Source organism: Entelurus aequoreus, linkage group LG12, assembly GCF_033978785.1.
Source record: "Entelurus aequoreus isolate RoL-2023_Sb linkage group LG12, RoL_Eaeq_v1.1, whole genome shotgun sequence".
NCBI lineage: Eukaryota > Metazoa > Chordata > Actinopteri > Syngnathiformes > Syngnathidae > Entelurus > Entelurus aequoreus.
The window spans coordinates 9,164,500-9,190,314 of NC_084742.1; the positions used below are offsets into that span (position 1 = coordinate 9,164,500).

Below are 25,815 nucleotides of genomic sequence, written 5' to 3' on the forward strand. Positions count from 1 at the left end.
ACATTGTAGATTGTCACTGAAGGCATCAAAACTATGAATGAACACACTTAACAAAAAAAGGTGAAATAACTGAAAACATGTTTTATATTCCAGTTTCTTCAAAATAGCCACCCTTTGCTCTGATTACTGTTACTCTTGGCATTCTCTCGATGAGCTTCAAAAGGTAGTCACCTAAAGGGTTTTCACTTCACAGGTGTCATAGTTTTGATGCCTTCAGTGACAATCTACAATGTAGATAGTCATGAAAATAAAGAAAATGCTTTGAAATATATATGTCCAAATAAAGCCTATACATACAGTATATATGAGTACATAGTGTTATAATAATATAATGGATATATAATTAATATAATTGGTTATTAAGAGTATGTGAAACCTTGTTTACTTCCGTGACAACCTCCTTAAAGTTTTTGTAATCAATCAGAAATATCAAGCAGCTAAAATGCACCAAACATGGATAAGTGTGGAGAGAATGTTTTGCATTTTTCCCATCATCCCTTGTAATGGATTTATATGGGTGTAATTTAGATTTTTCTTTCTGTTGATTGGATGTTTTTTATAATAGCCACAAAGTTCAATGAGCAGGTTGGTGTTATGTGTGACCATATTTGTTGTGCTGGTTTTTCCTGCATCATGACTAAGGAAGGTTGTTTGGATTGAGTCATAAGTAAATACATGCAAGTACAATTATATGTTGAGTTACTTTCATTGGCCACCATATGGCGATATAATGACAGCTATACGACCGCTGGTATTCTGTTGTGAGAAAAAATTGTTCGTAAATGACCAAAGTCTTATTTTCTTATTAAAGTTAAATTAAGAGTTTTCATATTTCACATCTCTATAATGCTTGCCTGCTTACAATGCTGGTAAATAAACACCTCTAATATAAATACAGCTATATTTGCATTGAATCAGAATATATTACTACAGTTGTTGCTTTGTAGTCTGCAGTAAAACATACCAGGACAACTACAAATATGGGTCCTGCGAAACTCCAAATGAGCGTGTCGTGGACGGAGAGCCAACAGAAATCGGGGTTCCCATAACCTTGAGGGTCAAGGCCGACAGCCAAGCCTAAAGAAACAAGCAAACAAAAGTACAAAAATAAGAAATTGAACCAGTTGAACTACAGTTGCTGATATGTATATATATATTTTTTTTTCACCAGTGATAATAGCCGGGATGCCCCAGCCCATGGCGTAATAGAACCTCATGTGACCGTGGTTGATGTTGCGCAACTCAGTCAGCATGCGGTAGATGTGCAACCCCTTCACGAACATCCAAGCGAAGGTGCACATGTAGAAGTAGTGCAGGAGGATGGCGATTATGGTGCAAACAAACTGCAAAGAAGAAAGGACTCCCTTTTAACAAGGAATGCATTTTCAAGACTGGCTCGGATGTGTCAAAGAGAAAGAGAAACTATTTGACAGCCTTATAAATCATCCCGCATGTGGGCCACACACGCAAACACACCGTCGACTGTTGACAATTCACAATAGGGGGCAACATACAACCGTTTTTGTGTTGGGTAGTAACCACCAGGATGAGACGCGCCACCTGAACAATGAGCCATTATGAGCCACAGAGATGTATTATATGCTATAGGGCAGACAGAAAGCATGTTTAAATCCTACTCTAATGCCTCCCAAAGACATGCAAAGTGTCCCACTTTTTTTTTTTGTTGAAAAAAAAACGACACAAGGGAGAGATTTATCAAGTTAAATTAGAAAGCTGGCCTCAGGGCCTCCCGCTATAAAGTCTGTGTCTAGAAACAGGTACCAGTCGCAGCATGTCTCCAGTCATGGGCGTGAGTGTGTGACTTCAAAGTCTTCCTACAGAAACTCTGTGTGTGCACACATACTGTAAATCAGAGATATTCAACTCAATTGTTTTGGGGGCCACTTTTACAGAAAAATAAAGATTGGAGGGCCAGACTTCTCCCTTGATTGTTAGCCATCATGTTAACCAATTAATATACATTTGATTTTGGTCTATTAGTCGGATTTACAGGAGCGCTCCAGTTGAATAGCCCAAATGATGATGACCTAAAATAGAACCTTGAGGAACACCACTAGTATAACTACAATTTGCACTTCCGGTGAGAATTGCGTGTGAATGCCCTATCTGCGCACCAATACGCGTGAGTGGACCTGAAATGTTGGAATGTCCAGGGTGAGTGGAATGTGTGGATGTTGGAACGGTTCGAATCGGTTAAGAAATGTGGGATATGGAGAGGTTTGTATATTGCCCATTCATTTTCAATGTGGGGAAATTCCTAGTCATTCCAGGTAATCAGGGAAATTTCGGAACCCGGAAACATGCTGGCTTGAATGTCCACGGTGAGTGGTGTGTGGATGTGGGAACGGTTCAAATCGGTTGAGAAATGTGGGATATGGAGTGGTTTGTATATTGCCCATTCATTTTTAATGTGGGGAAAATTACTACCGTTAGTCATTCCGGGTAATCAGGGAAATTTTGGAACCGGGAAACATGCTGGCTTGAATGTCCAGGGTGAGTGGAGTGTGTGGATGGTGTAACGGTTCAAAACGGACTATGCAGTCGACTGTATATTCCCCATTCATTGTCAATGGGGAGAAAATTCTGTCAAAATCTGGGGGAACCCGGAAATTTTGGAAAAAAAAAAAAAGAAAATTTTGCATTCGATATATTGGAAGAGTAGTGTGGGTGGATGGTTGAAAGGTCGGAATCAGGTGTAAAAATGACGCACACCTCCATTCATTTCAATGGGAGTTTCCCGTAAATTTTGGGATTTCGGGAAAACCGGGAATTTTTTAAAATATTGATAATAGCACAATTGTCCGAGATGATATGAATAGTTTGGTGTTGGACTTTTTGAAATCGGTTGAAAAATGTTCACATAGTAAGAGTTTGAATTGAGAATAGGTATTTCGGAATTCCTGGAATTTGCTGCCAAAATGTTTTGAACTGAACTGAACTCGGGCCAGTATGGCGTCATTGCCAGTCTGGATTTGGCTCCCCAGCCCTGCTGTAAATGGTCAGGGATTTACTCCAAATGACTTTTTTTTAAGATCCTGTACTATCAGTAATCATGAACCAAAATAATAGTGGAATAATATAATATAATATAACATGCACCTACTATAAGTGGATGCTACATATTTAAAATGTTTATCATGGTAGCAATATGGTTGTTAAAGTTAAGGATCGTTGTGATTTCTGATAGTTGGGGAGGGCACCAAAAGGACTTTTGTGTTATGTTTATTAAATAGGCAACTTTTACTAGGCTGGACTCCATTATTAATATTTGCATTGTTTCTTAAAGAGACATTTGCTACTTTTCCATTAACCAATCCTGTTCAAGAACCGATTATGTTTATAAATCAATTTTCTGCTGTAATTATACTGGTAAAACGGCATCTGTTTTTACGCGATATGGTCTATGACAGATCTGGGCGAATTAAGGCCCGGGGACCACATGCGGCCCGTTAAGCTTTTCAATCTGGCCCGCCGGACATTCCCAAATAATTTTTTTAGATGTTTAAGATGTAAAGTGTAGCTGCCATTATGATGTGCAGTCATGTTTTCTAACGACCGTAAGTCTTCAACTTACCATGAATTGATTTACGTGGACCCCGACTTAAACAAGTTGAAAAACTTATTCGGGTGTTACCATTTAGTGGTCAATTGTACGGAATATGTACTGAACTGTGCAATCTACTAATAAAAGTTTCAATCAATCAATCAATCAAACTATACTAAGTCTTTCAATGGTTGGAATTATGGATGATATACCAGTTACTATGGTAATCTAATTAGTTACTATGGTTATCTAATTAGTTACTATGGTTATCTAATTAGTCACTATGGTAATCTACGTCACAGCAGCTCAGACGAGGCACCAAGCAGTGTGGGCGGGAAGTGTTTCCACAGACGCGGAAGGAGATTTTTACAACAAAGTTCTAAAGCTTAGTGATGTATCAGATATATTAGATTGTAGGTGGGTTTATTTTGTACCCTTCACGTTCATATTTCACTGTTTGTTGCATTTCACTTGATTGTAAAATATGTCGATCGAAAAGGGGGTGTGACGTTCATATTTTGTCAATATTCAGTGTTTTATCGTTCATAGAAAAATTTACAATTCCATTAAGTTTTTTAAGGCGGTTTGTCATAATGTTTTTAGCATTCAATCAGACATTATTGTGAGGTTTTGTATTAGTGTTCCTAAAAATAGATATACCGGCCCCCAGACACATTTTTTTCTCTAAATGTGGCCCCCGAGTCAAAATAATGAGGACCTTTTGGAACAGATAAAGTAAGCTGACGTCTTGTAAATAAATAAAAATAACGAACCGGGTTGTCAGTCTGATTGATGCCGAGCAGGAAGACGAGCTCGGAAAAGAACAGCGCCGCCACCAGGTTCCTGTGGATGACGTGCAGGTTGGAGCTGAGGCGCCGCAGGAGAAACAGCAGCACCAAGGTGAGCAGGAGCAGGAAGAGGGAGACAGACACTGTGGTGTAGGTGACGATCTTCAGGGGCAGAACATCGCCGTGCTGACAGGAAGCAAGAAACGAGGTCAATGCAAGACCAGATAACGATGTCACGGGTCTTACCTCTCGTTTGGACATGTCCATGAGCACGGCAAAGCTGGTCATGTGGTTACACTGACAGCTAATGTGGCTGCTGTTCCTGCTCAGCACTTCGCAGCCTTTTGAGGACCACCCGCCGGTCCCTCCGATCCTAAACAAACCCGCGAACACATCAGTTGCGAACGCAGAAGACGTCGTAACAACAACTCTGAGTGGCTGTGACGCCCGACTCACGCGAGGGAGTGATTCCAGAAGACGCAGACGGGCTTCGTCCTCTCCTCCGTCTCCAACAGCAAGTACTCCAATGTAATGGGCGGGTCCAGAACCACAGGAAGAGGCGGACCCTCGCTGTGCACTGTGGCGCTTACTATGGCGGTGTTAATCACAGGGCGGTTGGGGACCCTGGGAATAGGAACACATGTGGGACTTTTACTCGTATACAGTGGAACCTCAATTTACAATCCCCTCTATTTGCAAACTTTCGATTTACAAATCTTTACAACGAGCCTACTAGGTCTCCGAAGGCTTCATTCATTTTGTGTCCCGCCTGCAGGCAAAAAGCAGGGCGCAGCGTTTTTTGGGGTCACTTGCTGCGGAGTACACTACTAATCACTTCAGCGTGTGGGCCTTTTCTGTGTTTTTTCACCTTTTGACAAGTTTTGTCCATTTTGCAAATTCAATATGAGTCCCAAAATGACAACAGATCAGCGTGGAAAGACGGAGGGAATCACTGTGGAGTTAAAAAAAAGACGAGTGGAACCTCGATCTACGAGGTTCTTCGACGTGGTACGCCAACCAAAATGTTTGTATTGTGAAGCAGATTTCCCCAGAAGAATAAATGTAAACATGGATAATTGGTTCTAGCCTCGGCAAAAGTCCATATTTTAGTTTAAAAAAACCTGCACAATTTGACGACACTATATACTGTATATATACATCCATCCATCCATCCATTTTCTACCGCTTATCCCTTTTGGGGTATATATATATATATATATACACATGTATACATATACACATACATATATACATACATACATATGTATGTATATGTATGTGGCGGACACGGCTCTGCTAGAGGGCCGTGTCCGCCAGTTAGAGCAGAGTAATGTCGTAACTTTAGATGTTGCGGACACATCTGCTAGCGTTAGCTGTAGCGAGCTAACTAGCCCAGCTTGTAGCAGTCCTAAGCGGCCTACAAGCTACGGTGTACCGGTTGAGACGCATAATAGATTTAGCTCTTTAGCTAGTCCTACACCCCAGTCTACCGGGCACCACACCTTAGTTATAGGGGACTCCATCACCCGAAACATAAAGCTTAGCAAACCAGCCACAATAAAGTGTATCCCCGGGGCCAGAGCACCTGACATTGAAGCTAATCTTAGGGAGCTAACTCGCAACAGGCCTAGTAAACACGTACGACAGGCTAATCGCACCACTAATTATGCGAATATAGTTGTACACGTTGGCTCCAATGACACTAGAATGAGACAGTCAGAGATTACAAAGAGAAACATAGCCAGGACTTGTGATCTCGCCAGAAAGATGTCCAGGCATCGAGTAATTGTCTCTGGCCCCCTGCCTGCGAGAGGCAATGATGAGAGATATAGCAGATTAGTCTCGCTTAACAAGTGGTTGGCTAGCTACTGTAGGCAGCAGGGACTAACGTTTATTGATAACTGGCCCTCTTTCTGGGGCAAACCAGGCTTGCTGATGAGAGACGGCCTTCACCCTAACCAGGAAGGCGCCATCATCCTGTCTAGAAACATAGACTACTATTTAAGTCTCACTTGACTGACTACACTAGAGCAAGCCCGGTCACAGGCAATTACAATGTCTGTTAGTCCGGGTGAGGAGTCAGTTAAGCTAGAACTAGCCAGCGCCAGGCTGGATAATCCATGTACGCATAGCAATTCTCTTAGAATAATACACAATTCACATAATGTTTTTTCTGTTGTGTCTGTGTCAGGGGTGGACATGCATTCTACTGAGGTGGCAAATTATGATATGTCCAGTCTATTGCAGCACCAAGCAAACAATCGGAAAATTCCCGTCATATCAATTCCTAGATATGGTCGAAACTATTTAAAGTGCACTACGCATAATAAACGCAACATTGTTAATATTGCCACTACGGATAATCTTAACAAAAACTCGTCAAAACAGCCCAATACCTATAATATGGGCTTTTTAAACATAAGATCATTGTCTCCCAAGGCGTTATTGGTTAATGAGGTCATTAGAGACAACAATCTTAACGTCATTGGTCTTAGCGAAACCTGGCTCAAACCGGACGAATTTTTTGCGCTCAATGAGGCATCTCCTCCTAACTATACGAATGCGCATGTTGCCCGCCCTCTTAAAAGGGGAGGGGGTGTCGCACTAATATACAATGAAAATTTCAACCTTACCCCTAACCTAAATAATAAATATAAATCGTTTGAGGTGCTTACTATGAGGTCTGTCACACCGCTACCTCTCGACCTGGCTGTTATCTACCGCCCCCCTGGGCCTTATTCGGACTTTATCAGTGAATTCTCAGAGTTCGTTGCTGATCTAGTGACGCACGCCGACAATATAATCATAATGGGGGACTTTAATATCCATATGAATACCCCATCGGACCCTCAGTGCGTGGCGCTCCAAACCATAATTGATAGCTGTGGTCTTACACAAATAATACATGAACCCACGCATCGCAACGGTAATACAATAGATCTAGTGCTTGTCAGGGGTGTCACCACCTCCAAAGTTATGATACTTCCATATACTAAAGTAATGTCCGATCATTACCTTATAAAATTTGAAGTTTTGACTCTTTGTCAACAAGCTAATAATAATAATAACTGCTATAGCGGCCGCAACATTAATGCTGCCACAACGATGACTCTTGCTGACCTACTGCCTTCGGTAATAGCACCATTCCCAAATTATGTCGGCTCTATTGATAAACTCACTAACAACTTTGACGATGCCTTGCGCGAAATTATTGATAGTATAGCACCGCTAAAGCAAAAAAGGGCCCCTAAAAGGCGCACCCCATGGTTTACAGAAGAAATTAGAGCTCATAAATTATCATGTAGAAAACTGGAACGCAAATGGCGCGCGACTAAACTTGAGGTTTTCCATCAAGCATGGAGTGATAGTTTAATAACTTATAAACGCATGCTTACCTTAGCTAAAGCTAAATACTACTCAAATCTCATCCGCCTCAACAAAAACGATCCTAAATTTCTGTTTAGTACAGTAGCATCGCTAACCCAACAAGGGACTCCTCCCAGTAGCTCCACCCACTCGGCAGATGATTTTATGAATTTCTTTAATAAGAAAATTGAACTCATTAGAAAGGAGATTAAAGACAACGCATCCCAGCTACAACTGGGCTCTATTAACACAAATACGACTGTATATACGACGGACACTGCCCTCCAAAATAGTCTCTCTATTTTTGATGAAATAACATTAGAGGAATTATTACAGCGTGTAAGTGGGATAAAACAAACAACATGTTTACTTGACCCACTTCCTGGGAAACTTATCAAGGAACTGTTTGTATTATTAGGTCCATCAGTGTTAAATATTATAAACTTATCACTTTCCTCCGGCACTGTTCCCCTAGCATTCAAAAAAGCGGTTATTCATCCTCTGCTCAAAAGACCTAACCTCGATCCTGACCTCATGGTAAACTACCGACCGGTCTCCCACCTTCCGTTTATTTCCAAAATTCTCGAAAAAACTGTTGCACAGCAGCTAAATGAACACTTAGTGACTAACAATCTCTGTGAACCTTTTCAATCCGGTTTCAGGGCAAATCACTCTACGGAGACAGCCCTCGCAAAAATGACTAATGATCTATTGCTAACGATGGATTCTGATGCGTCATCTATGTTGCTGCTTCTTGATCTTAGCGCCGCTTTCGATACCGTCGATCATAATATTTTATTAGAGCGTATCAAAACACGTATTGGTATGTCAGACTTAGCCTTGTCTTGGTTTAACTCTTATCTTACTGACAGGATGCAGTGCGTCTCCCATAACAATGTGACCTCGGACTATGTCAAGGTAACGTGCGGAGTTCCCCAGGGTTCGGTTCTTGGCCCTGCACTCTTTAGTATTTACATGCTGCCGCTGGGTGACATCATACGCAAGTACGGTGTTAGCTTTCACTGTTATGCTGATGACACTCAACTCTACATGCCCCTAAAGCTGACCAACACGCCGGACTGTAGTCAGCTGGAGGCGTGTCTTAATGAAATTAAACAATGGATGTCCGCTAACTTTTTGCAACTCAACGCTAAGAAAACGGAAATGCTGATTATCGGTCCTGCTAGACACCAACATCTATTTAATAATACCACCTTAACATTTGACAACCAAACAATTAAACAAGGAGACTCGGTAAAGAATCTGGGTATTATCTTCCACCCAACTCTCTCGTTTGAGTCACACATTAAGAGTGTTACTAAAACGGCCTTCTTTCATCTCCGTAATATCGCTAAAATTCGTCCCATCTTGTCCACTAGCGACGCTGAGATCATTATTCATGCGTTCGTTACGTCTCGTCTCGATTACTGTAACGTATTATTTTCGGGCCTCCCTATGTCTAGCATTAAAAGATTACAGTTGGTACAAAATGCGGCTGCAAGGCTTTTGACAAAAACAAGAAAGTTTGATCATATTACGCCTATACTGGCTCACTTGCACTGGCTTCCTGTGCACTTAAGATGCGACTTTAAGGTTTTACTACTTACGTATAAAATATTACACGGTTTAGCTCCAGCCTATCTCGCCGATTGTATTGTACCATATGTCCCGACAAGAAATCTGCGTTCAAAGAACTCCGGCTTATTAGTGATTCCCAGAGCCAAAAAAAAGTCTGCGGGCTATAGAGCGTTTTCTATTCGGGCTCCAGTACTCTGGAATGCCCTCCCGGTAACAGTTAGAGATGCTACCTCAGTAGAAGCATTTAAGTCCCATCTTAAAACTCATTTGTATAATCTAGCCTTTAAATAGACCCCCCCTTTTTTAGACCAGTTGATCTGCCGTTTCTTTTCTTCTCTCCTCTTCTCCCCTGTCCCTTGCGAGGGGGAGTTGCATAGGTCCGGTGGCCATGGATGAAGTGCTGGCTGTCCAGAGCCGGGACCCCGGGTGGACCACTAGCCTGCGCATCGGTTGGGGACATCTCTGCGCTGCTGACCCGTCTCCGCTCTGGATGGTTTCCTGTTGGCCCCGCTGTGGACTGGACTCCCGCTGATGTGTTGGATCCACTGTGGACTGGACTTTCACAATGTTATGTCAGACCCACTCGACATCCGTTGCTTTCGGTCTCCCCTAGAGGGGGGGGGGTTACCCACATATGCGGTCCTCTCCAAGGTTTCTCATAGTCATTCACCGACGTCCCACTGGGGTGAGTTTTTCCTTGCCCGTATGTGGGCTCTGTACCGAGGATGTCGTTGTGGCTTGTACAGCCCTTTGAGACACTTGTGATTTAGGGCTATATAAATAAACATTGATTGATTGATTGATATATACATACACACATATATATATATACATACATATATATACATACATATATATAAATACATATACGGTATACTGTATATATATACATATATATATATATAATACATCAAAGCAACATAGCAAGCGGTTAATGACTCAACAATCTCTTTTTTATCCAAACAACAAAACAACATTACAGTAAGCTTAAATGTCGACACTGACCACGCACACAAACACACAAGTGTCGTTGGTGCGCTCAAAAAAACAAAACAAAACAAAATAATAATAATTTTACCTTGTGTCTCTCCAGGAATATTTGTGGCATTGTTGAACACAACAAAAAATTTGCTGTTTGGCCACAATACCCAGCAATATGTTTGGAGGAGAAAAGGTGAGGCCTTTAATCCCAAGAACACCATTCCCACCGTCAAGCATGGTGGTGGTAGTATTATGCCCTTGTGCCTGTTTTGCTGCCAATGGAACTGGTGTTTTACAGAGAGTAAATGGGACAATGAAAAAGGAGGATTACCTCCAAATTCTTCAGGACAACCTAAAATCATCAGCCCGGAGGTTGGGTCTTGGGCGCAGTTGGGTGTTCCAATAGAACAATGACCCCAAACACATGTCAAAAGTGGTAAAGGAATGGCTAAATCAGGCTAGAATTAAGGTTTTAGAATCGCCTTCCCAAAGTCCTGACTTAAACGTGTGGACAATGCTGAAGAAACAAGTCCATGTCAGAAAACCAACAAATTTAGCTGAACTGCAACAATTTTGTCAAGAGGAGTGCTCAAAAATTCCACCAGAAGCTTGCCAGAAGCTTGTGGATGGCTACCAAAAGTGCCTTATTGCAGTGAAACTTGCCAAGGGACATGAAACCAAATATTAACATTGCTGTATGTATACTTTTGACCCAGCAGATTTAGTCACATTTTCAGTAGACCCATAATAAATTCATAAAAGAACCAAACTTCATGAATGTTTTTTGTAACCAACAAGTATGTGCTACAATCACTCTATCACACAAAAATAAGAGTTGTAGAAATTATTGGAAACTCAAGACAGCCATGACATTTTGTTCTTTACAAGTGTATGTCAACTTTTGAACGAGACTGTATATATATAAAACCAATTAAGTTCATAAATGGAGGTTCCATTGTACCAGAAGACATTTCTTGCAAAAAGCTACCTTAGACTTCTGCGGTCCGGGTCATATCTCTCAGGAAGCAGCTTCCCTAGAGATTTGTATACTATCACCACGGCGACCGGCAGATGAGCGCCTGGCTCAAGGTGGCGGCGGCTCCTGTCAGACGCCGTGTGCTCCTCCGCTAGTGGGGTGGCGGTCTGAGCTGCAGGAGCTGGAGTGGTCTCCACTGGGTGGGACAGAGAGTACGTAGGTGAAGAATGGAGGAAAGAGCGGTGGAAAGTTCTGAGGGGAAATTCTTACCTCTGTGCCGCTGAGGCTGCATGTTGAATTGTGGGAAGTGGACTGAAGACCTGAGCTCTTCGGGATATTCCTCCAGGATGTCCTGGAAGCGAGGGAACGTGGTCTTCTGAGGATCCGAAACATCAAGGTAGTCTACGGATAATACTGGTGGAGGCAAGGAAGGAAAGAAATGTTTAGAAAAATTTAAATGTGTTAACCATTAACAGATGTGGCTGTAGGAAACCATCTGATGTAATCAATTCCACAAGATGGCAGCAGCTGCATTTGAAGTATAATGAGCGTGGTTTATCTACCTCTGAATGCGCTTTAATATACCAACTGACATCCATTGTATTGCCTCCCTTCATACTTTGAATCAAAACCCACCTGTTCAAAATTACATACTACTGTAAATTCCGGACTATAAGCCCCTACTTTTTTTCCCTCTACTCTGTGGCTTATAAAATTGAACTCTGTGGCTTATAAAACAGTGCAACTAATTTATGGATTTTTCTTTCTACAGCAACAGCTGTTAATGTCAATGTTTTTGACGCATCACTATTTCGTGCCCCCCGTGCGAGGTTATTTGCTTTAAAAAGAAGTTTTTTATCACTTAATTTTTTTATTACTTTATTTTCCTATACCAGGGGTCGGCAACCCAAAATGTTGAAAGCGCCATATGGGTGAGTACGGATCTACGTCACTTCCGCCTACCAATCCCCTAGCAACCGGGAATTCGTTGAAAACAAACCAGCTCACAGCGAACACAGCATTGACAGAAAAAGCATTTAACGAGCGTTGTGGCTTGGAAGTCGGCGTTAAATCCTTCATTTACGCATTTTTACTTATTCGCATATAGTGTGAAAAAACGAAAATGTATTATTTGCGTCAGACTCGTCTCAGTGAACTTTAAAGCTTCTCAGACTTAGCTTAGCTTGCTAGTTAGCTTAGCCTGCGCGCTACTAAGAAAGAGACGCGGAAGTTATCAACAACAAGATCAAGTGTTAGTGTATAAAATATTGAGAATTTTGAGGGCTACATGTATTGTTTAAGTACAACTGTTCTTTGGCCGCCCTGGCTTACGTTTTCCCGGTGGTGTCCATCTTAACGCTGCCTTTGGTATCCTCTCGTTGTCCGGTTTTCGAAAATAGCTAGCTAGGCTTTAGACTATATAGTATAAACCGCATGTTATTTTTGTACAACAACAACTTCAGCTGTCGAACGTTATAAGGTAAAAATTCAATATGTACAACATTAGCACGGACGGTATAGCCAAGTTGCGGTTAAGAAGATGGATTTTTGTTCCTTATATTTACCAGAAACGAAGTGATCCGAACACACGACCCGGGACTTTGGGGGACTCCAGTGAGAACCGTCCTCGTTTTCCCGGTGTAAAGCTGCGAGCCATTTGTCTCGTCTCTGTGGGCTTTTATCACGCTTTGGCAGAACAAAATACAACCTTTGTTTTGCCTGTTTCCAGTTGTGGTTAGCACAACCAAAAACAACACAGTTTTTCGGCATTTTGGAGGCAGAATGACGGGTTTAACCAGCGTAGGTCGACAGGTTAAAGAGTAATGGCAACGGTTTGTTTTCGACGCCAGTCTCGTTGCTATGGCTCGAAGAACCCGTATGTAGCTCAGTTGCCCGGATGTCGGCCCTCACCCATTGGACCAAAAATACAAAAACAAATCTGTCTGGAGCCGCAAAAAAATAAAAGCCATATTACATACAGATAGTGTACGTGTCATGAGATATAAATTGAATTAAGAGGACTTAAAGGAAACTAAATGACCTCAAATATACCTACTAATGAGGCATAATGATGCAATATGTACATATAGCTAGCCTAAATAGCATGTTAGCATCGGTTAGCTTGCAGTCATGCAGTGACCAAATATGTCTGATTAGCACTCCACACAAGTAAATACCATCAACAAAACTCACCTTTCATGCACAACCTTAAAAGTTTGGTGGACAAAATGAGACAGAAAAAGAAGTGGCATAAAACACGTCCTAGAAAGTCGGAGAAAGTTATACATGTAAACAAATTACGGTGAGTTCAAGGACCGCCAAAATTAGTAGGACAAAACGGCTCTTGCCGGCTACTCGAATCAGTGAAGCATGTTTAATATAAACAGTGTACTTTATGACAATTAGGGAGGTTTGTGTCATGTTTGTCCTCCTATAGAAACCATATTAAAACAAAAAATATATTTTTTTCCCCTCATCTTTTTCCATTTTTCATACATTTTTGAAAAAGCTCCAGAGAGCCACTAGGGCGGCGCTAAAGAGCCGCATGCGGCTCTAGAGCCGCGGGTTGCCGACCCCTGTCCTATACTATATACTGAGTTTTTGATTTATTTTGTATAATTTTCCATTTTGTCTATTATTTGTGCACTTTCATTTTTTGAAGTTGTTCTTGTTTTATTATATCAATTGACCACAGCTGTGACTATTTAAGTCAGGGGTCTCAAACTCGCGGCCCGCGGGCCAAATGCGGCCCGCCGGACGCTAGTTTGAGGCCCCCGCCTTGATATGAAAGTTTAATGTTAGTGCGGCCCGCGCGAGTTTGACATGGATGCTGTATGGTATCATGTACCCAGAAATGACAGCTTAAAGCTGTGTGCACACCGGACACAATTGACACGATTTTGTCCCGCCCATACGCGAGCGAGCCCGCCTGTTTTGCTTTTTCTCTCATCATCCATGACTGAGATCACCACCATCACTGCGCTGTACTGCTCTGAAAGTCCGAAGCTCCGCTGTCATTTCTGGGTACATGATACCCTCTGGAGGCGTCACATTCTCCCTAGTTCTCCCTATAAACGTGCATTTTTTTCACACTGACAGGCTCAGATAGTTACAATAAGTGTCCGACAACATACTAGAAAGGAGAAATGAACGTATGTCTACCTTTAGCTTGAGATCGCTGTTTGTTGTTGTTCTGCTGCTGTGTGGACTAAAGGGGTGTTCACAGCAAAAGCGACAAAAATAATCGCAAAATACTCAAAAATACTCCCATGGTCAGTAAACGGCCGCCGGTAAACTGTGGGTTTTTCCCCCAGTTCTCTCCTTCAGTGCTGCTGCTCTGAGCCGGCTGCCTGCCAGCTAGCAGTGGTTCAGTCCTCCGGTCCAGTCCCGCGAAAAAAATAAACAACCTCCGGTCTGCATTGACTTTGTATGTAATCTCGTCGGTTTTCCCCCGGTTCTCTCCCTCCGAAACTCCCGGTCAGGTAAACCGCCAGCGAACTCCGGTCCAGTCCCATTCCCCCGGTCAGGGGAAGTTCACAGGGGATTCACCGGCTCTCTCCTCCCGGTCAGTAAACAGGGGATTCACCGGCTCTCTCCCTCCAGAGCCGGCTGCGAAACATAAACTCTCCTGGTCGTTAAACGGTTGTCGGTAAACTCTGTCTTCCATAAACTGCAGCGGGCACAGCAGCCTGCAGGACACCGCACAGGACCTGTGTGCAGTAACGTTATGAGACTCTCCACACTGATTGGCTCTCGCAACAAACAGCGATCTCAAGCTAAAGGTAGACATACGTTCATTTCTCCTTTCTAGTATGTTGTCGGACACTTATTGTAACTATCGGAGCCTGTCAGTGTGAAAAAAATGCACGTTTATAGGGAGAACTTATAATATAAATATTAAACGGCCACCACAAACACTTTGTGTTTCCATGGTTTCTGACGTTCAACCAATCACTAACTGTGCCGTGCTCGACGTCATATGCAGGCGCAGGACCCTGAGCCAATCTGGTACCAGCGGAAATTACGTTCTTTGTACGTCAGCTAAACACTAAAACTTAAACTTCAACACAACAGCGATACCTAGTGAAATTATATATTACACAGCCCCAAACATGTCTTTCTCAAAGCCTGCAGTGAAGAGAAAGGTTGGTGATGAGCACAGACAATTTCAGGAAAAGTGGGAAATTCAGTATTTCTTTGTGGAGCACAGGGGCACTCCGACGTGTCTTATTTGCACAGAGAAAGTTGCGGTGCATAAGGAATACAATTTGAAACGTCATTACACAACTAGACATGCTGAGGACTATGCAAAATACCAGGGAGATGAGAGAGCCAACCGAGTTGCCAATCTTAAAACATGTCTACTGAAGCAACAAGATTTTTTTAAGAAAGTAACCAAAGAGAATAACGCAGCAGTCGAAGCTAGCTATGTGGTTAGTGAGATGATTGCTAAAGCAGGAAAGCCATTTACAGAAGGTGAATTTGTCAAAAAGTGCCTGTTACAGGCTGCAAGTATTGTCTGTCCAGAAAAGAAAGGTCAGTTCAGCAACATCAGCCTTTCTGCCAACACCGTGGCAGAGCGCATTTGTGACATGTCAAGTGACATTTATGATCAACTGTGTGAGAAAGCAAAATGTTTCAGTGTATACTCAGTCGCTCTTGATGAGACCACAGACATCACTGACACTGCCCAGCTCGCAATATATGTCCGTGGTGTTGATGACAATTTTGAAGTGACAGAGGAGTTGCTCACAGTAATGCCAATGCATGGCCAGACCACCGCTCAGGAGATATTTCACCAGCTGTGTGATGCCATTGAGAATGCCGGTTTTTCATGGAAGAGATTTGTTGGGATAACAACTGATGGAGCGCCATCAATGACAGGGAGGAAAAATGGACTGGTGGCACTTGTTCAAAAAAAACTGGAAGAGGAGGGTGTGGAGGAAGCCATAGCTCTGCACTGCATTATCCATCAGCAGGCCCTTTGCAGCAAATGCCTGAAATTTGACAACGTGATGTCTGTTGTTGTGCAATGCATCAACCACATCAGATCCAGGGGCTTAAAACACAGAAGGTTCCGTGCTTTTTTAGAAGAAATGGAGTCAGAATATGGGGACGTGCTTTACTTCACCGAGGTACGTTGGCTCAGCAGGGGAAACATGTTGAAGAGATTTTTTGAGTTGAGAGCAGAAGTGAAAGTCTTCATGGAGAAGAATGGGGTGGCTGTTCCTGTGTTAAGTGATCCTATATGGCTCATGGACTTAGCTTTTCTTGTTGATGTCACGCATGAGCTTAATGTACTGAACAAGAGGTTACAAGGCCAGGGGCAACTTGTCAGTGCTGCCTATGACAATGTGAGAGCATTCTCCACAAAACTTATGCTATGGAAAGTTCAGCTATCTCAGACAAACCTTTGCCATTTCCCAGCATGCAAGGCACTTGTGGATGCAGGCACACCATTCAGTGGTGAGAAGTATGCTGATGCCATTTTGAAGCTACAGGAGGAATTTGACCACAGATTTGCAGACTTCAAGACGCACAGAGCCACATTTCAAATTTTTGCGGACCCCTTCTCCTTTGATGTGCAAGATGCCCCTCCTGTGCTTCAAATGGAGCTCATTGACCTGCAGTGCAACTCTGAACTCAAAGCCAAGTTCAGGGAGGTGAGTGGAAGAGCAGACAAGCTTGGGCAATTTTTGAGAGAATTGACTCCCAGCTTCCCTGAGCTTTCCAGAATGTTCAAGCGGACCATGTGCCTTTTTGGGAGCACGTACTTGTGTGAAAAGCTCTTCTCCACCTTGAACTTCAATAAGTCCAAGTACAGGACCAGACTTACTGATGAGCATCTTCAAAGTCTACTGAGGGTCTCAATTGCTTCCTCCCTCAAGCCAAATGTGGCTCGGCTATGCGAGAGGAAGCGCTGCCAGACCTCTAGCCAAAAGTAGGCAAGAGAAGCCATGTTCAGAACAGTTCATGTTGAAAGTTTCATTAATGTTCATGTTAAAGGTTAAATAACTGTTAATACTGTTAATTTGAATCTGAAAAAAAATAATTTCTCTACCCACCAACTATATGTGGTTTCTTAAGTTTTTCTTATTTGCTGTTTTATTATTATTTTATTTATTTATTACTGATTGATTGATTTATTTTCTTTATTCTTTATTTGTTTATTTATTTTTTCATCTTATTTTGTGTAGAAAATTAAAAATTAAGATATTTGAGAACAGTGGAATGTTTTATCAGAGCTTTTCTTGTGGAAAACCGGAACCAAAGCACTGAAAAAGTGTAGGGTATAGCAGAAGCAAAAGCATTGAAGACAGTTTTTTTTTTCTTTTTTTTTCTGTTTTTAATAAATGCGTTTTTTTTGTTGAAAACCTGATGCGGCCCAGCCTCACCCAGACCCTAGCTCCAGTGGCCCCCAGGTAAATTGAGTTTGAGACCCCTGATTTAAGTGCATCACTTCCTGTAAAAAAATTGCACACTGACGAAGACCTTGTCGAAACCGGTCTGTGTTTGGTAAGCGCCTGTGCAGTTTATATTAAAATTATAAGAAGGACACGAGTGTTGCTGGCCTTGCTTTTTTTTTAAGTACACTTTTTGCCGTGCACCTCTTTATTTTTGTTTTATTACGTTTTTTGGAGAGTGCGTGTTTTTCCTGTATTTTGTATTTGCTTTTGTGGACCATGTACCCGGTGCCTATAAATCCATCCTATAAAACATGGTTATGCCTTTCATGGTAGGCAAGCATGAAAGGCAGGCATAGTAGTACGATTAATAATAATAACAAATATATAAAAAATAAAAAGGAAAAAAGCAACATTTTAAAGCACATGCAGAGGTAGATATGCCAGCCATTACTGATGGGGAAGCAAGCCACGCCCACTTTGTGCCTGTGGAGAGACACAGACAATGGATGACATCATTGAGGCCTGTCCACTCCACAGACTGGGGGGCAGGGCGCTTGTCGCCCTTCACATTGCAGACCAGAAGGCAACTGCTTGGCTAAATAAATAATAACAATATATTTTTTTATTTATTCATAAAAAATAAATAAAATAATAAAATGGCGCACTGTGGTTTGCAATGACATCAGTGGTATCACTGCTGGATGGGCTGTAATTGCCATTCCAACATTGGTTGTGCAATATACTTGTAAAAAAAAAAAATCATCATGTGCTGAAGGAGAGCGAACTCACTCATGTTGTCCGTAACAATGGTGAAGGGTTTCAGGTAGGTTTTCCTGACGTTCCGCGCCAAGGTGTTTGCATATTCCTCGAAATTCCGAAGCAGGTGAGCCGTGCCGCCCTCTGTTTTCTGAATCTGCTCCCAGTGCGCTTTCGTGTCCGGGTCCAGTATGGCACTTCCGGCTCGAACCAAATTCTAAGACGGGTTCAAAACAACGGCAATGAGGAATCTCAAAAGATGAGCTGGCGTCATTTTCTCTGTTACCTCGTTGAATTCCGCGTCCTTGGCGGCGGTGAGCTCGAATCCCGCCCGGCGGCTCTCGTAATGCAGTACGTGGTTCAGCAGCCGGGTGGCAGTCTTCACGTCGTTGCCGTAGTAACTCCTGGTGCTATTGGTGGCGGCGTGGAGCAAACGCACTATGTTCTTGGAGCGCTCTGTGTCCATCCTTGAGCTGTTACGGCGTAGCTCTTCATTCTGGAAGGGTATACTTTCTCTTATAATACAGTCTGGGGTATAAATGATCAATCCGAGCTTTATTTGTGCAGAAATTACCAGTTTGCTCAGCTGAGCGAAGGAGGCGGTGGTGCAGTTGAAAAGCTCGGGCGACAACCAGCCTTTCTCGTCGCTACAGTGGCGAATGGCGGTGCCTAAACACAAAACACACACTGATGCAAAGTATCACCACAATAAGAAACAGCAGCTGCATGCGCCAAGCAACGTGTACGGAACAATAAAAGGCCGAAGTCCCAGATGAGACCGGAGCGACAACAGAGGGGTTGCCATGGTGACAGGGATGCATCCCAAAGTTTTATTTTCCCCTCAGCACTCACCAGGGAGGGCAGAGTCAAACACTGCAGGAACATGCATACAAGGAACCCACAAACCCAATATTTAAAGAGTCAAACTTATTGAAGTTTCATGAACAATATCCTAAAAAATCATGTATAAGGCACAGAAACATTCTACCAAACAATAATAAATTATTAATAAAGGGAACTGAATTATATATATACAAAAATTTAGTTTTAGAACAATGACAATGAAAAGATGCATTTTAATCAAAGTTGTATATAGAAAAAAATTGGACGGTGGAACAAAACAATGTTATGTAATGTTTCTGTATTAAAAAAAAAAGATATGATTTTGAGTAACATATTTTTGAGTTTCATATATTTTGTTTATTTATGTTGTGAAGTGTAAGCATGGCTGTGTAGTCTTCTAAGTTGAACAACAAATGCTGTACAGTACAACCTCGATTTAGGAACTCCTCTATTTGCGCACTTTTAGATCGATCCGAATATGCCTTTGTGTGCGAAGCGTGTCTCTACGTACGAACGCCTTAGTCAGTCATTCATTTTGTGTCACGCCTGCAGACAAAAAGCAGGGCGCAGAATTTTCTGAATTTTTTTGGACAAGTTTTGTCCATTTTTCTAACTCAATGTGAGTCCCAAAAAGACAACAGACTCGCGTGGAAAGAAGAAGGGAAACACTATGGGGTTAAAAAAATAAAAAAAAAAAGACAGTTTGCATGGAGTACATTAATGGTGCTCACAAGTATGGAAGAATCATACAAGCAGGTTTGATCACACTTTAAATACAGCAAGTTTTCATTGTGATGAGGCCTGACTTTTCTGGAAAAAGATGCCAAAGCAGACTTATTTCACAGCGGATGACAAGAGCTACTCTCCTTCCTCCTGCCCCTGTTCTCCCTCTGTCTGCTACTTTCTCAACATTCTCTCCTTTGTCGATGTTAATGTAAGTAGATTATCATTTTTGAAGTGTGTATTATTGTAGCAATATGGATATTAAAGTTCAGGATTTTTGTTATTTCTGATCTTTTGTGAGGGCACCATAGTGACTTCTGTGTGTGTGTGCGTGTTTGCTGAGCAGCGCATACGGCACAGTTTAGCTTGATGTTGCTGTTTTGGCGTGTTGGTAAAGAGATAGTTGATCCCTGTTATGTTTGTTTGATATACAGTACTGTATAGCACTCTATATTGTGTTCAAAGTGTACAAACCTTCATTAAAGTATGGACTTTTGTCGAGGCTGGAACCCTTTATTCTTATTTACATTGTTTCTTGTGGAGAGATTTGTCTCACTTTATGAATTTTTTTATTTACAAAGTGTTTATTATTGTGGCAATATGGTTGTTAAAGTTCAGGATTCATGTGATTTCTGTTTTTTTTTGAGGGCACCATAGTGACTTCTGTGTGTGCGCGTGTTGGCTGAGCAGCGCATACGGCACAGTTTAGCTTGTTGTTGTTGTTTTGGCGTGTTCCTAAAGAGATAGTTGATCCATGTTATGTTTGTTTGATATACAGTACTGTATAGCACTCGATATTGTGTTCAAAGTGCACAAACCTTCACTAAAATATGGACTTTTGTGGAGGCTGGAACCCATTATTCTTATTTACATTGTTTCTTGTGGAGAAATTTGTCTCACTTTACAAATTGTTTGATTTACGAAGTGTTTATCATTGTAGCAATATGTAGCAATATGGTTGTTAAAGTTCAGGATTCATGTGATTTCTGATCTTTTGTGAGGGCACCATAGTGACTTCTGTGTGTGTGTGCATGTTGGCAGAACAGCGCATACTGCACAGTTCAGCTTGTTGTTGTTGTTGTGTTGGGATGTTAATAAAGAGATAATAGTAGATAGTTGATCTACATGTTATGTTTGTTTGATGTACTGTACTGTATAGCACTTTATGTTGTGTTCAAAGTGTACAAACCTTCACCAAAATATGGACTTTTGAAGTAAATGAAGTATTGTTGACGGTTTTTGAACGCATTTTTCAAGTGATTTAGAGGTAGAATTTATTGCTCCCATTAGCTGCATTGCTAGCCACCTAGAACGAGCCAATTTTTACAAGTTAGAATGCAAAAAAACAACAACCCTTTGTCTTCTTGTCTCTCATAAGGATTGTGAATCATAGGCAAAATTCCCCAAAAAGTGCAGTTGCCCTTTAAGTTGAGTCAACAATTTGTGTTTCCACTGTCGAGGGAAGATGTTTAAGTTTATACTTCTTTCTGCTTCTTTTCATTCATAATTTACTTTATTGTTATGTAAATTGTTGTTTTTGCTTGTTTCATTTTGACGAATAAAAGAAAAAGTCAAATGAAAAATTAAAATGGTGTCTCTGAGCGCCACTTTCTGCATACAGTGTCATATTTACTTTGTTATATTGGAGTCACTTTACTTTACTTACCAATGGATCCTTTGGGACAGTTCATGGCAGCCGGACGTCCGAACTTAGTCTTGGGCCACCAAATGCCCGCCTCAAATGCTTTAGGACAGCCTTCATACACCACTGTGGAATGAAAAGGACAATCGGATTTTTATTCTCTGCTCTTTTGGTGTCCCCCTGCGCATGTGACATGAAATAAAAAGAAAAATCCCTATAATGACCTGTGGGTCTACCATCGATTCAAAGTCTGAACACGTTCCTATTAGGTCATTGACATTCTTCTTCTTCTGCCTTCTATTCAGCGCTACTGTATTGTCTGCGTGCCAAAGTTCCACTTGCCTCTTCTGCTCGACTGGGCGGCGACAAAGGCGCAAAGTTAGCTCAACTGCAGCACCAGCAGATGTGAGCGACACCATTTGTCTCTTTTTGACACCGCCACTTTGTGAACCGGTGAATAATACAGCAACCGTTTTCTGGCCCCCCGAAAGAAGTTTCCCATCTATGCATAACTGCGACTGTGATGAAATGACATACCTTCACATCCAATGGGGGTGACCTCGGCAAACGGGTTATCGCAGCGGTTACATTGGCGACCGATGACTCCGCCCTTGCAGGGACACTGCCCGGTGACGGGGTCGCAGGTTCGAGACTCAGAGCCGACGGAGAAGCACTCGCACGGGTAGCAAGAGTCTTCTCCTTCTGGGCGGTAGTGATTCTCCTGCAGAAATCAGCAAAGTTTACTTTAAACTACTACTCTAAAAGTATTTTAGCCCGAATCGAGACGATACGCGTATCTGTGACATTTTATCCGCTAGCAGTTAGCAGTAGCATCGATGCTAATTTTTACTGTTCAGAAATGTATACAGTAGGGGTGTGAAACTTTGGGCACCTAACGATTCGAGCCGAGTCCGATTCAGAATCGATTCTCGAGTCAAACCGATTTCTGCAATGTATTATTCGGTACAATAATCATGATTAAACTTTTTCAAAACAAGTTAAAAATCTCCTTCTGGTCGCATGGGGATGGCCGGAAAAAACTTTAAAAAAAATTATTCTTGTATAAAAAAAATTAAAAATTAAATTTTTATTTGAATTTTTTGTTTTATTTCAAAAATCAATTTGGAATCGGGTTAAATAAGAATCGCGATTACAGTATTTGTACAAACTACTTATTTCAAGTAATCGTGTGTATTACCAAACACATTTATTTACATTTTTAAAAAATGGCAACAAAGGATTTCTCCCATAACGAGTCAGAGCTTTTCTTCCTATAACTCACAAACACTTGATCTCTATTAGAGTTTGTTTTAAAAAAAATTTTTTTTTTTTCAAAATTGGGTACAGTCATCTCTCGCCACACCACTCTTCCGAGTTTACAGCTTCACTCAGTTGCAAAAAATTTTAAGGCATACTCTACGTATTTTTGGCTTAAATTAAGCATATGCAAGCATATCATGGTGAAATGAACTAAAAATATAAATATTACAGTAGTTTTGGCCACAAAATAAGAACAAACCAATCAGTGCGCACTGTTCAGTATCGTAACCACTGATTGGCTCAGCCTTAGGAGCATTACTATATTGGAATAAACAAGTATAAAGTTGACTATGTGGGTGTTTTTTCATATTAAGAAGGCATATTTTTTATGCTCTAGCTACTAAAATATTTTATTTATAACTAATAATTCCTAAGTCGCAGAAATTAATTTACCAGAGTCAGACCTGGAACTAATTAACAGCAATAAACAAGGATTTACTGTAATAAAAAAGAGGAGTCATCTTATATTTGGCCAGATAATGCAAGGCATATTTTGTTAGCTTTTAGCAATGCTCGACTTGGATGATTTGAAAGTGAAACCAATTGTTCACTACTGTGTTGCTTAAACAAAAAGCTTTTCTTCCAGTCACTTACTTGCAATAGACTTCTCCTTGGTTTTGTCTTTAAACTTTTTCTTTTTTTTTCCCAAAATGAGGCTTCGCATAAAGGAGCCACCTTATATTTGTGTGAACCCAACCCAGTAATAGTAATGCAGACACATTTTTTTAGCATTAGTTGACTAGTATGATTTCACAGTATTGTTGCTTTAAAAAAAAAGTGAGTCACAGTTTTTCTTCCAGTCACATGCAAACACGAAACTTCTCTTTGAGTTTGTCTCTTTTTTTTATTCAAAACGAGGCTTTGCATAAAGGGGCTGTTTTATATTTGGGTGAATCCAGTACTAGTAATGCAAACACATTTTGTTAGCCACTTCTGACATGAACATTTGTGGACCCCGACTTAAACAAGTTGAAAAACTTATTCGGGTGTTACCATTTAGTGGTCAATTGTACGGAATATGTACTTCACTGTGCAACCTACTAATAAAAGTCTCAATCAATCAATCAATAGCGTCGAGCGTTATTGGACTAGAAGGATTTCACAATAAAACCAATTGTTCAGTATTATTGCTTTAAAAAAAAAAGTGTGAGTCAGAGCTTTTCTTCCAGTCACTTACACACATTAAACGTCTCTTTGATTTTGTCTTTCAATTTTTTTTTCTCCAAAATGAGGCTCTGCCTATTCTTATATTTGGGTGAACCCAGTAATAGTAATGCAGACACATTTGGTTAGCATTAGTTGACTTGCATGATTTGAAAGTAAAACTAATTGTGAGTGACAGAGTTGTTCTTCCGTATTTTGTATTTTTTTTCCAAAATGAGGCTTTGCATAAAGAGGCCGCTTTATATTTAGGTGAATCCAGTATAAGTAATGCAAACATACAGTATTTTGTTAGCATGTTGAATTAGTTGACTGGAATGATTTCAAAGTAAAATCAATTGTTTCGTACTGCTGCTTTAAAAAAGAAAAGCGTGAGTCACAGCTTTTCTTCCAGTCACTTACACACACTAGAGTTCTCTTTGATTTTGTCTTTAATTCCTCCAAAATGAGGCTTTGCATATTCTTCTATTTGGCTGAAACCAGTAATAGTCATGCAGACACATTTTGTTAGCATAGGTTGACGAGCATGATTTCAAAGTAAAATAAATTGTTTCGTACTGTTGCTTTTAAAAAAAAGTTAAGTCACAGCTTTTTCTACACACACTAGACTTGTCTTTTATTTTTTCTTTTGTTTGTCAAAATAAGGCTTTGCATAAAGGGGTCCGGATAGTGTCGTAGTAGAGATTTTGTTCCGGTCACTTACACCTACTTCCAAAAACTTTGCATATTCTTATATATTCTAAAGGTGATCGTTCCGTTCTGTTGCTTTAAAAATGCGACCATACCTTGCAGCGGCACTCCCCGGTGGTCTTGTTGCAGTCGTTATGAAAGCCCCTGCTTGGGTCGCAGCCACAGGGTCCACACATGGGACTCCCCCACCAACCCTGAGGACACGGCTTCTCCATCCTGGCATCAGACACATTTACATTTTATCATGTGTTTATTTTTTTATTTTTTGTCTTCAGCTGCAGTTCTTCCATGAAAGCTTTTACAGCCACAAAAGAATGTGTTCTAATCTACAATAAACTTCCTCCCAGCTTTTCTTCCAGCGAATAGTCCATGTGTGCGTCAACAAACGTGTTCTGGTGAAGATAGACGCTATCTGCACTGATACGGATGTGAGGATACGCAGGCGACAGAGACCAAACACCTTTGGAGGATCAGCCGGGCGTGAAGGGAGCGAGTCCCACATCCTGCCTCAGACAGGAAGTGATGCATGTCATGGAGGTCAGCGCACAGCCTGGTCTAACGTGCAAGTGTTCTTGGAGGCTGTTAACCATACGAATATGAATCTTTCCAGCAGAAAACCAAAGCACGGATTATTGAACAATAAAGCTTCAAGGAGGTTGGCACCACGGCAAAAATAAAGATTAGTGTGTTTCATCTCTGTGGGAAGAAACGTTGGCTTTTCAAGGGGAACTGCACTTTTTGGGAAATTGTGCCTATAATCCACAACCCTTTAAAACAAGAACACCTATGTTTTTCTTTTTGTTATGCATTCTAACTCATAAAAACATGTTAGCAAAAGTCAACTAGCAATGGAGTCAATGGGTGTTGCTCTATTCCGCCTATAAAGCCCTTGAAATAACATTTAAAAAAAACCTCTACCAACGATTCATATACACCCTGTAAATATATATGTAATGTACGGTAGTAACATTCATAATAACATGTAATATTTACATATATTGCTCATTTTAAGCATATGG

The 25,815-nt window shown here is 41.2% G+C and overlaps 1 protein-coding gene across 6 annotated transcripts in view; it reads right to left on the reverse strand.

Moving 5' to 3' along the window:
- Nucleotides 1-25,815, reverse strand: part of celsr1a (cadherin EGF LAG seven-pass G-type receptor 1a) — a 193,211-nt gene that overhangs the window by 24,214 nt on the left and 143,182 nt on the right. For all 6 annotated transcript variants that reach the window (XM_062064589.1, XM_062064590.1, XM_062064588.1 and 3 more), the window contains 13 exons: nucleotides 24,892-25,012; nucleotides 22,163-22,346; nucleotides 21,650-21,751; nucleotides 18,992-19,086; nucleotides 18,704-18,913; nucleotides 18,451-18,634; nucleotides 11,525-11,668; nucleotides 11,267-11,450; nucleotides 4,810-4,977; nucleotides 4,600-4,726; nucleotides 4,339-4,539; nucleotides 1,169-1,343; nucleotides 965-1,077 (listed from right to left, as the gene is read on the reverse strand). In XM_062064589.1, the coding sequence (XP_061920573.1) occupies nucleotides 965-1,077; nucleotides 1,169-1,343; nucleotides 4,339-4,539; nucleotides 4,600-4,726; nucleotides 4,810-4,977; nucleotides 11,267-11,450; nucleotides 11,525-11,668; nucleotides 18,451-18,634; nucleotides 18,704-18,913; nucleotides 18,992-19,086; nucleotides 21,650-21,751; nucleotides 22,163-22,346; nucleotides 24,892-25,012 (2,008 nt within the window). The remainder of the gene's footprint in view (nucleotides 1-964; nucleotides 1,078-1,168; nucleotides 1,344-4,338; nucleotides 4,540-4,599; nucleotides 4,727-4,809; nucleotides 4,978-11,266; nucleotides 11,451-11,524; nucleotides 11,669-18,450; nucleotides 18,635-18,703; nucleotides 18,914-18,991; nucleotides 19,087-21,649; nucleotides 21,752-22,162; nucleotides 22,347-24,891; nucleotides 25,013-25,815) is intronic.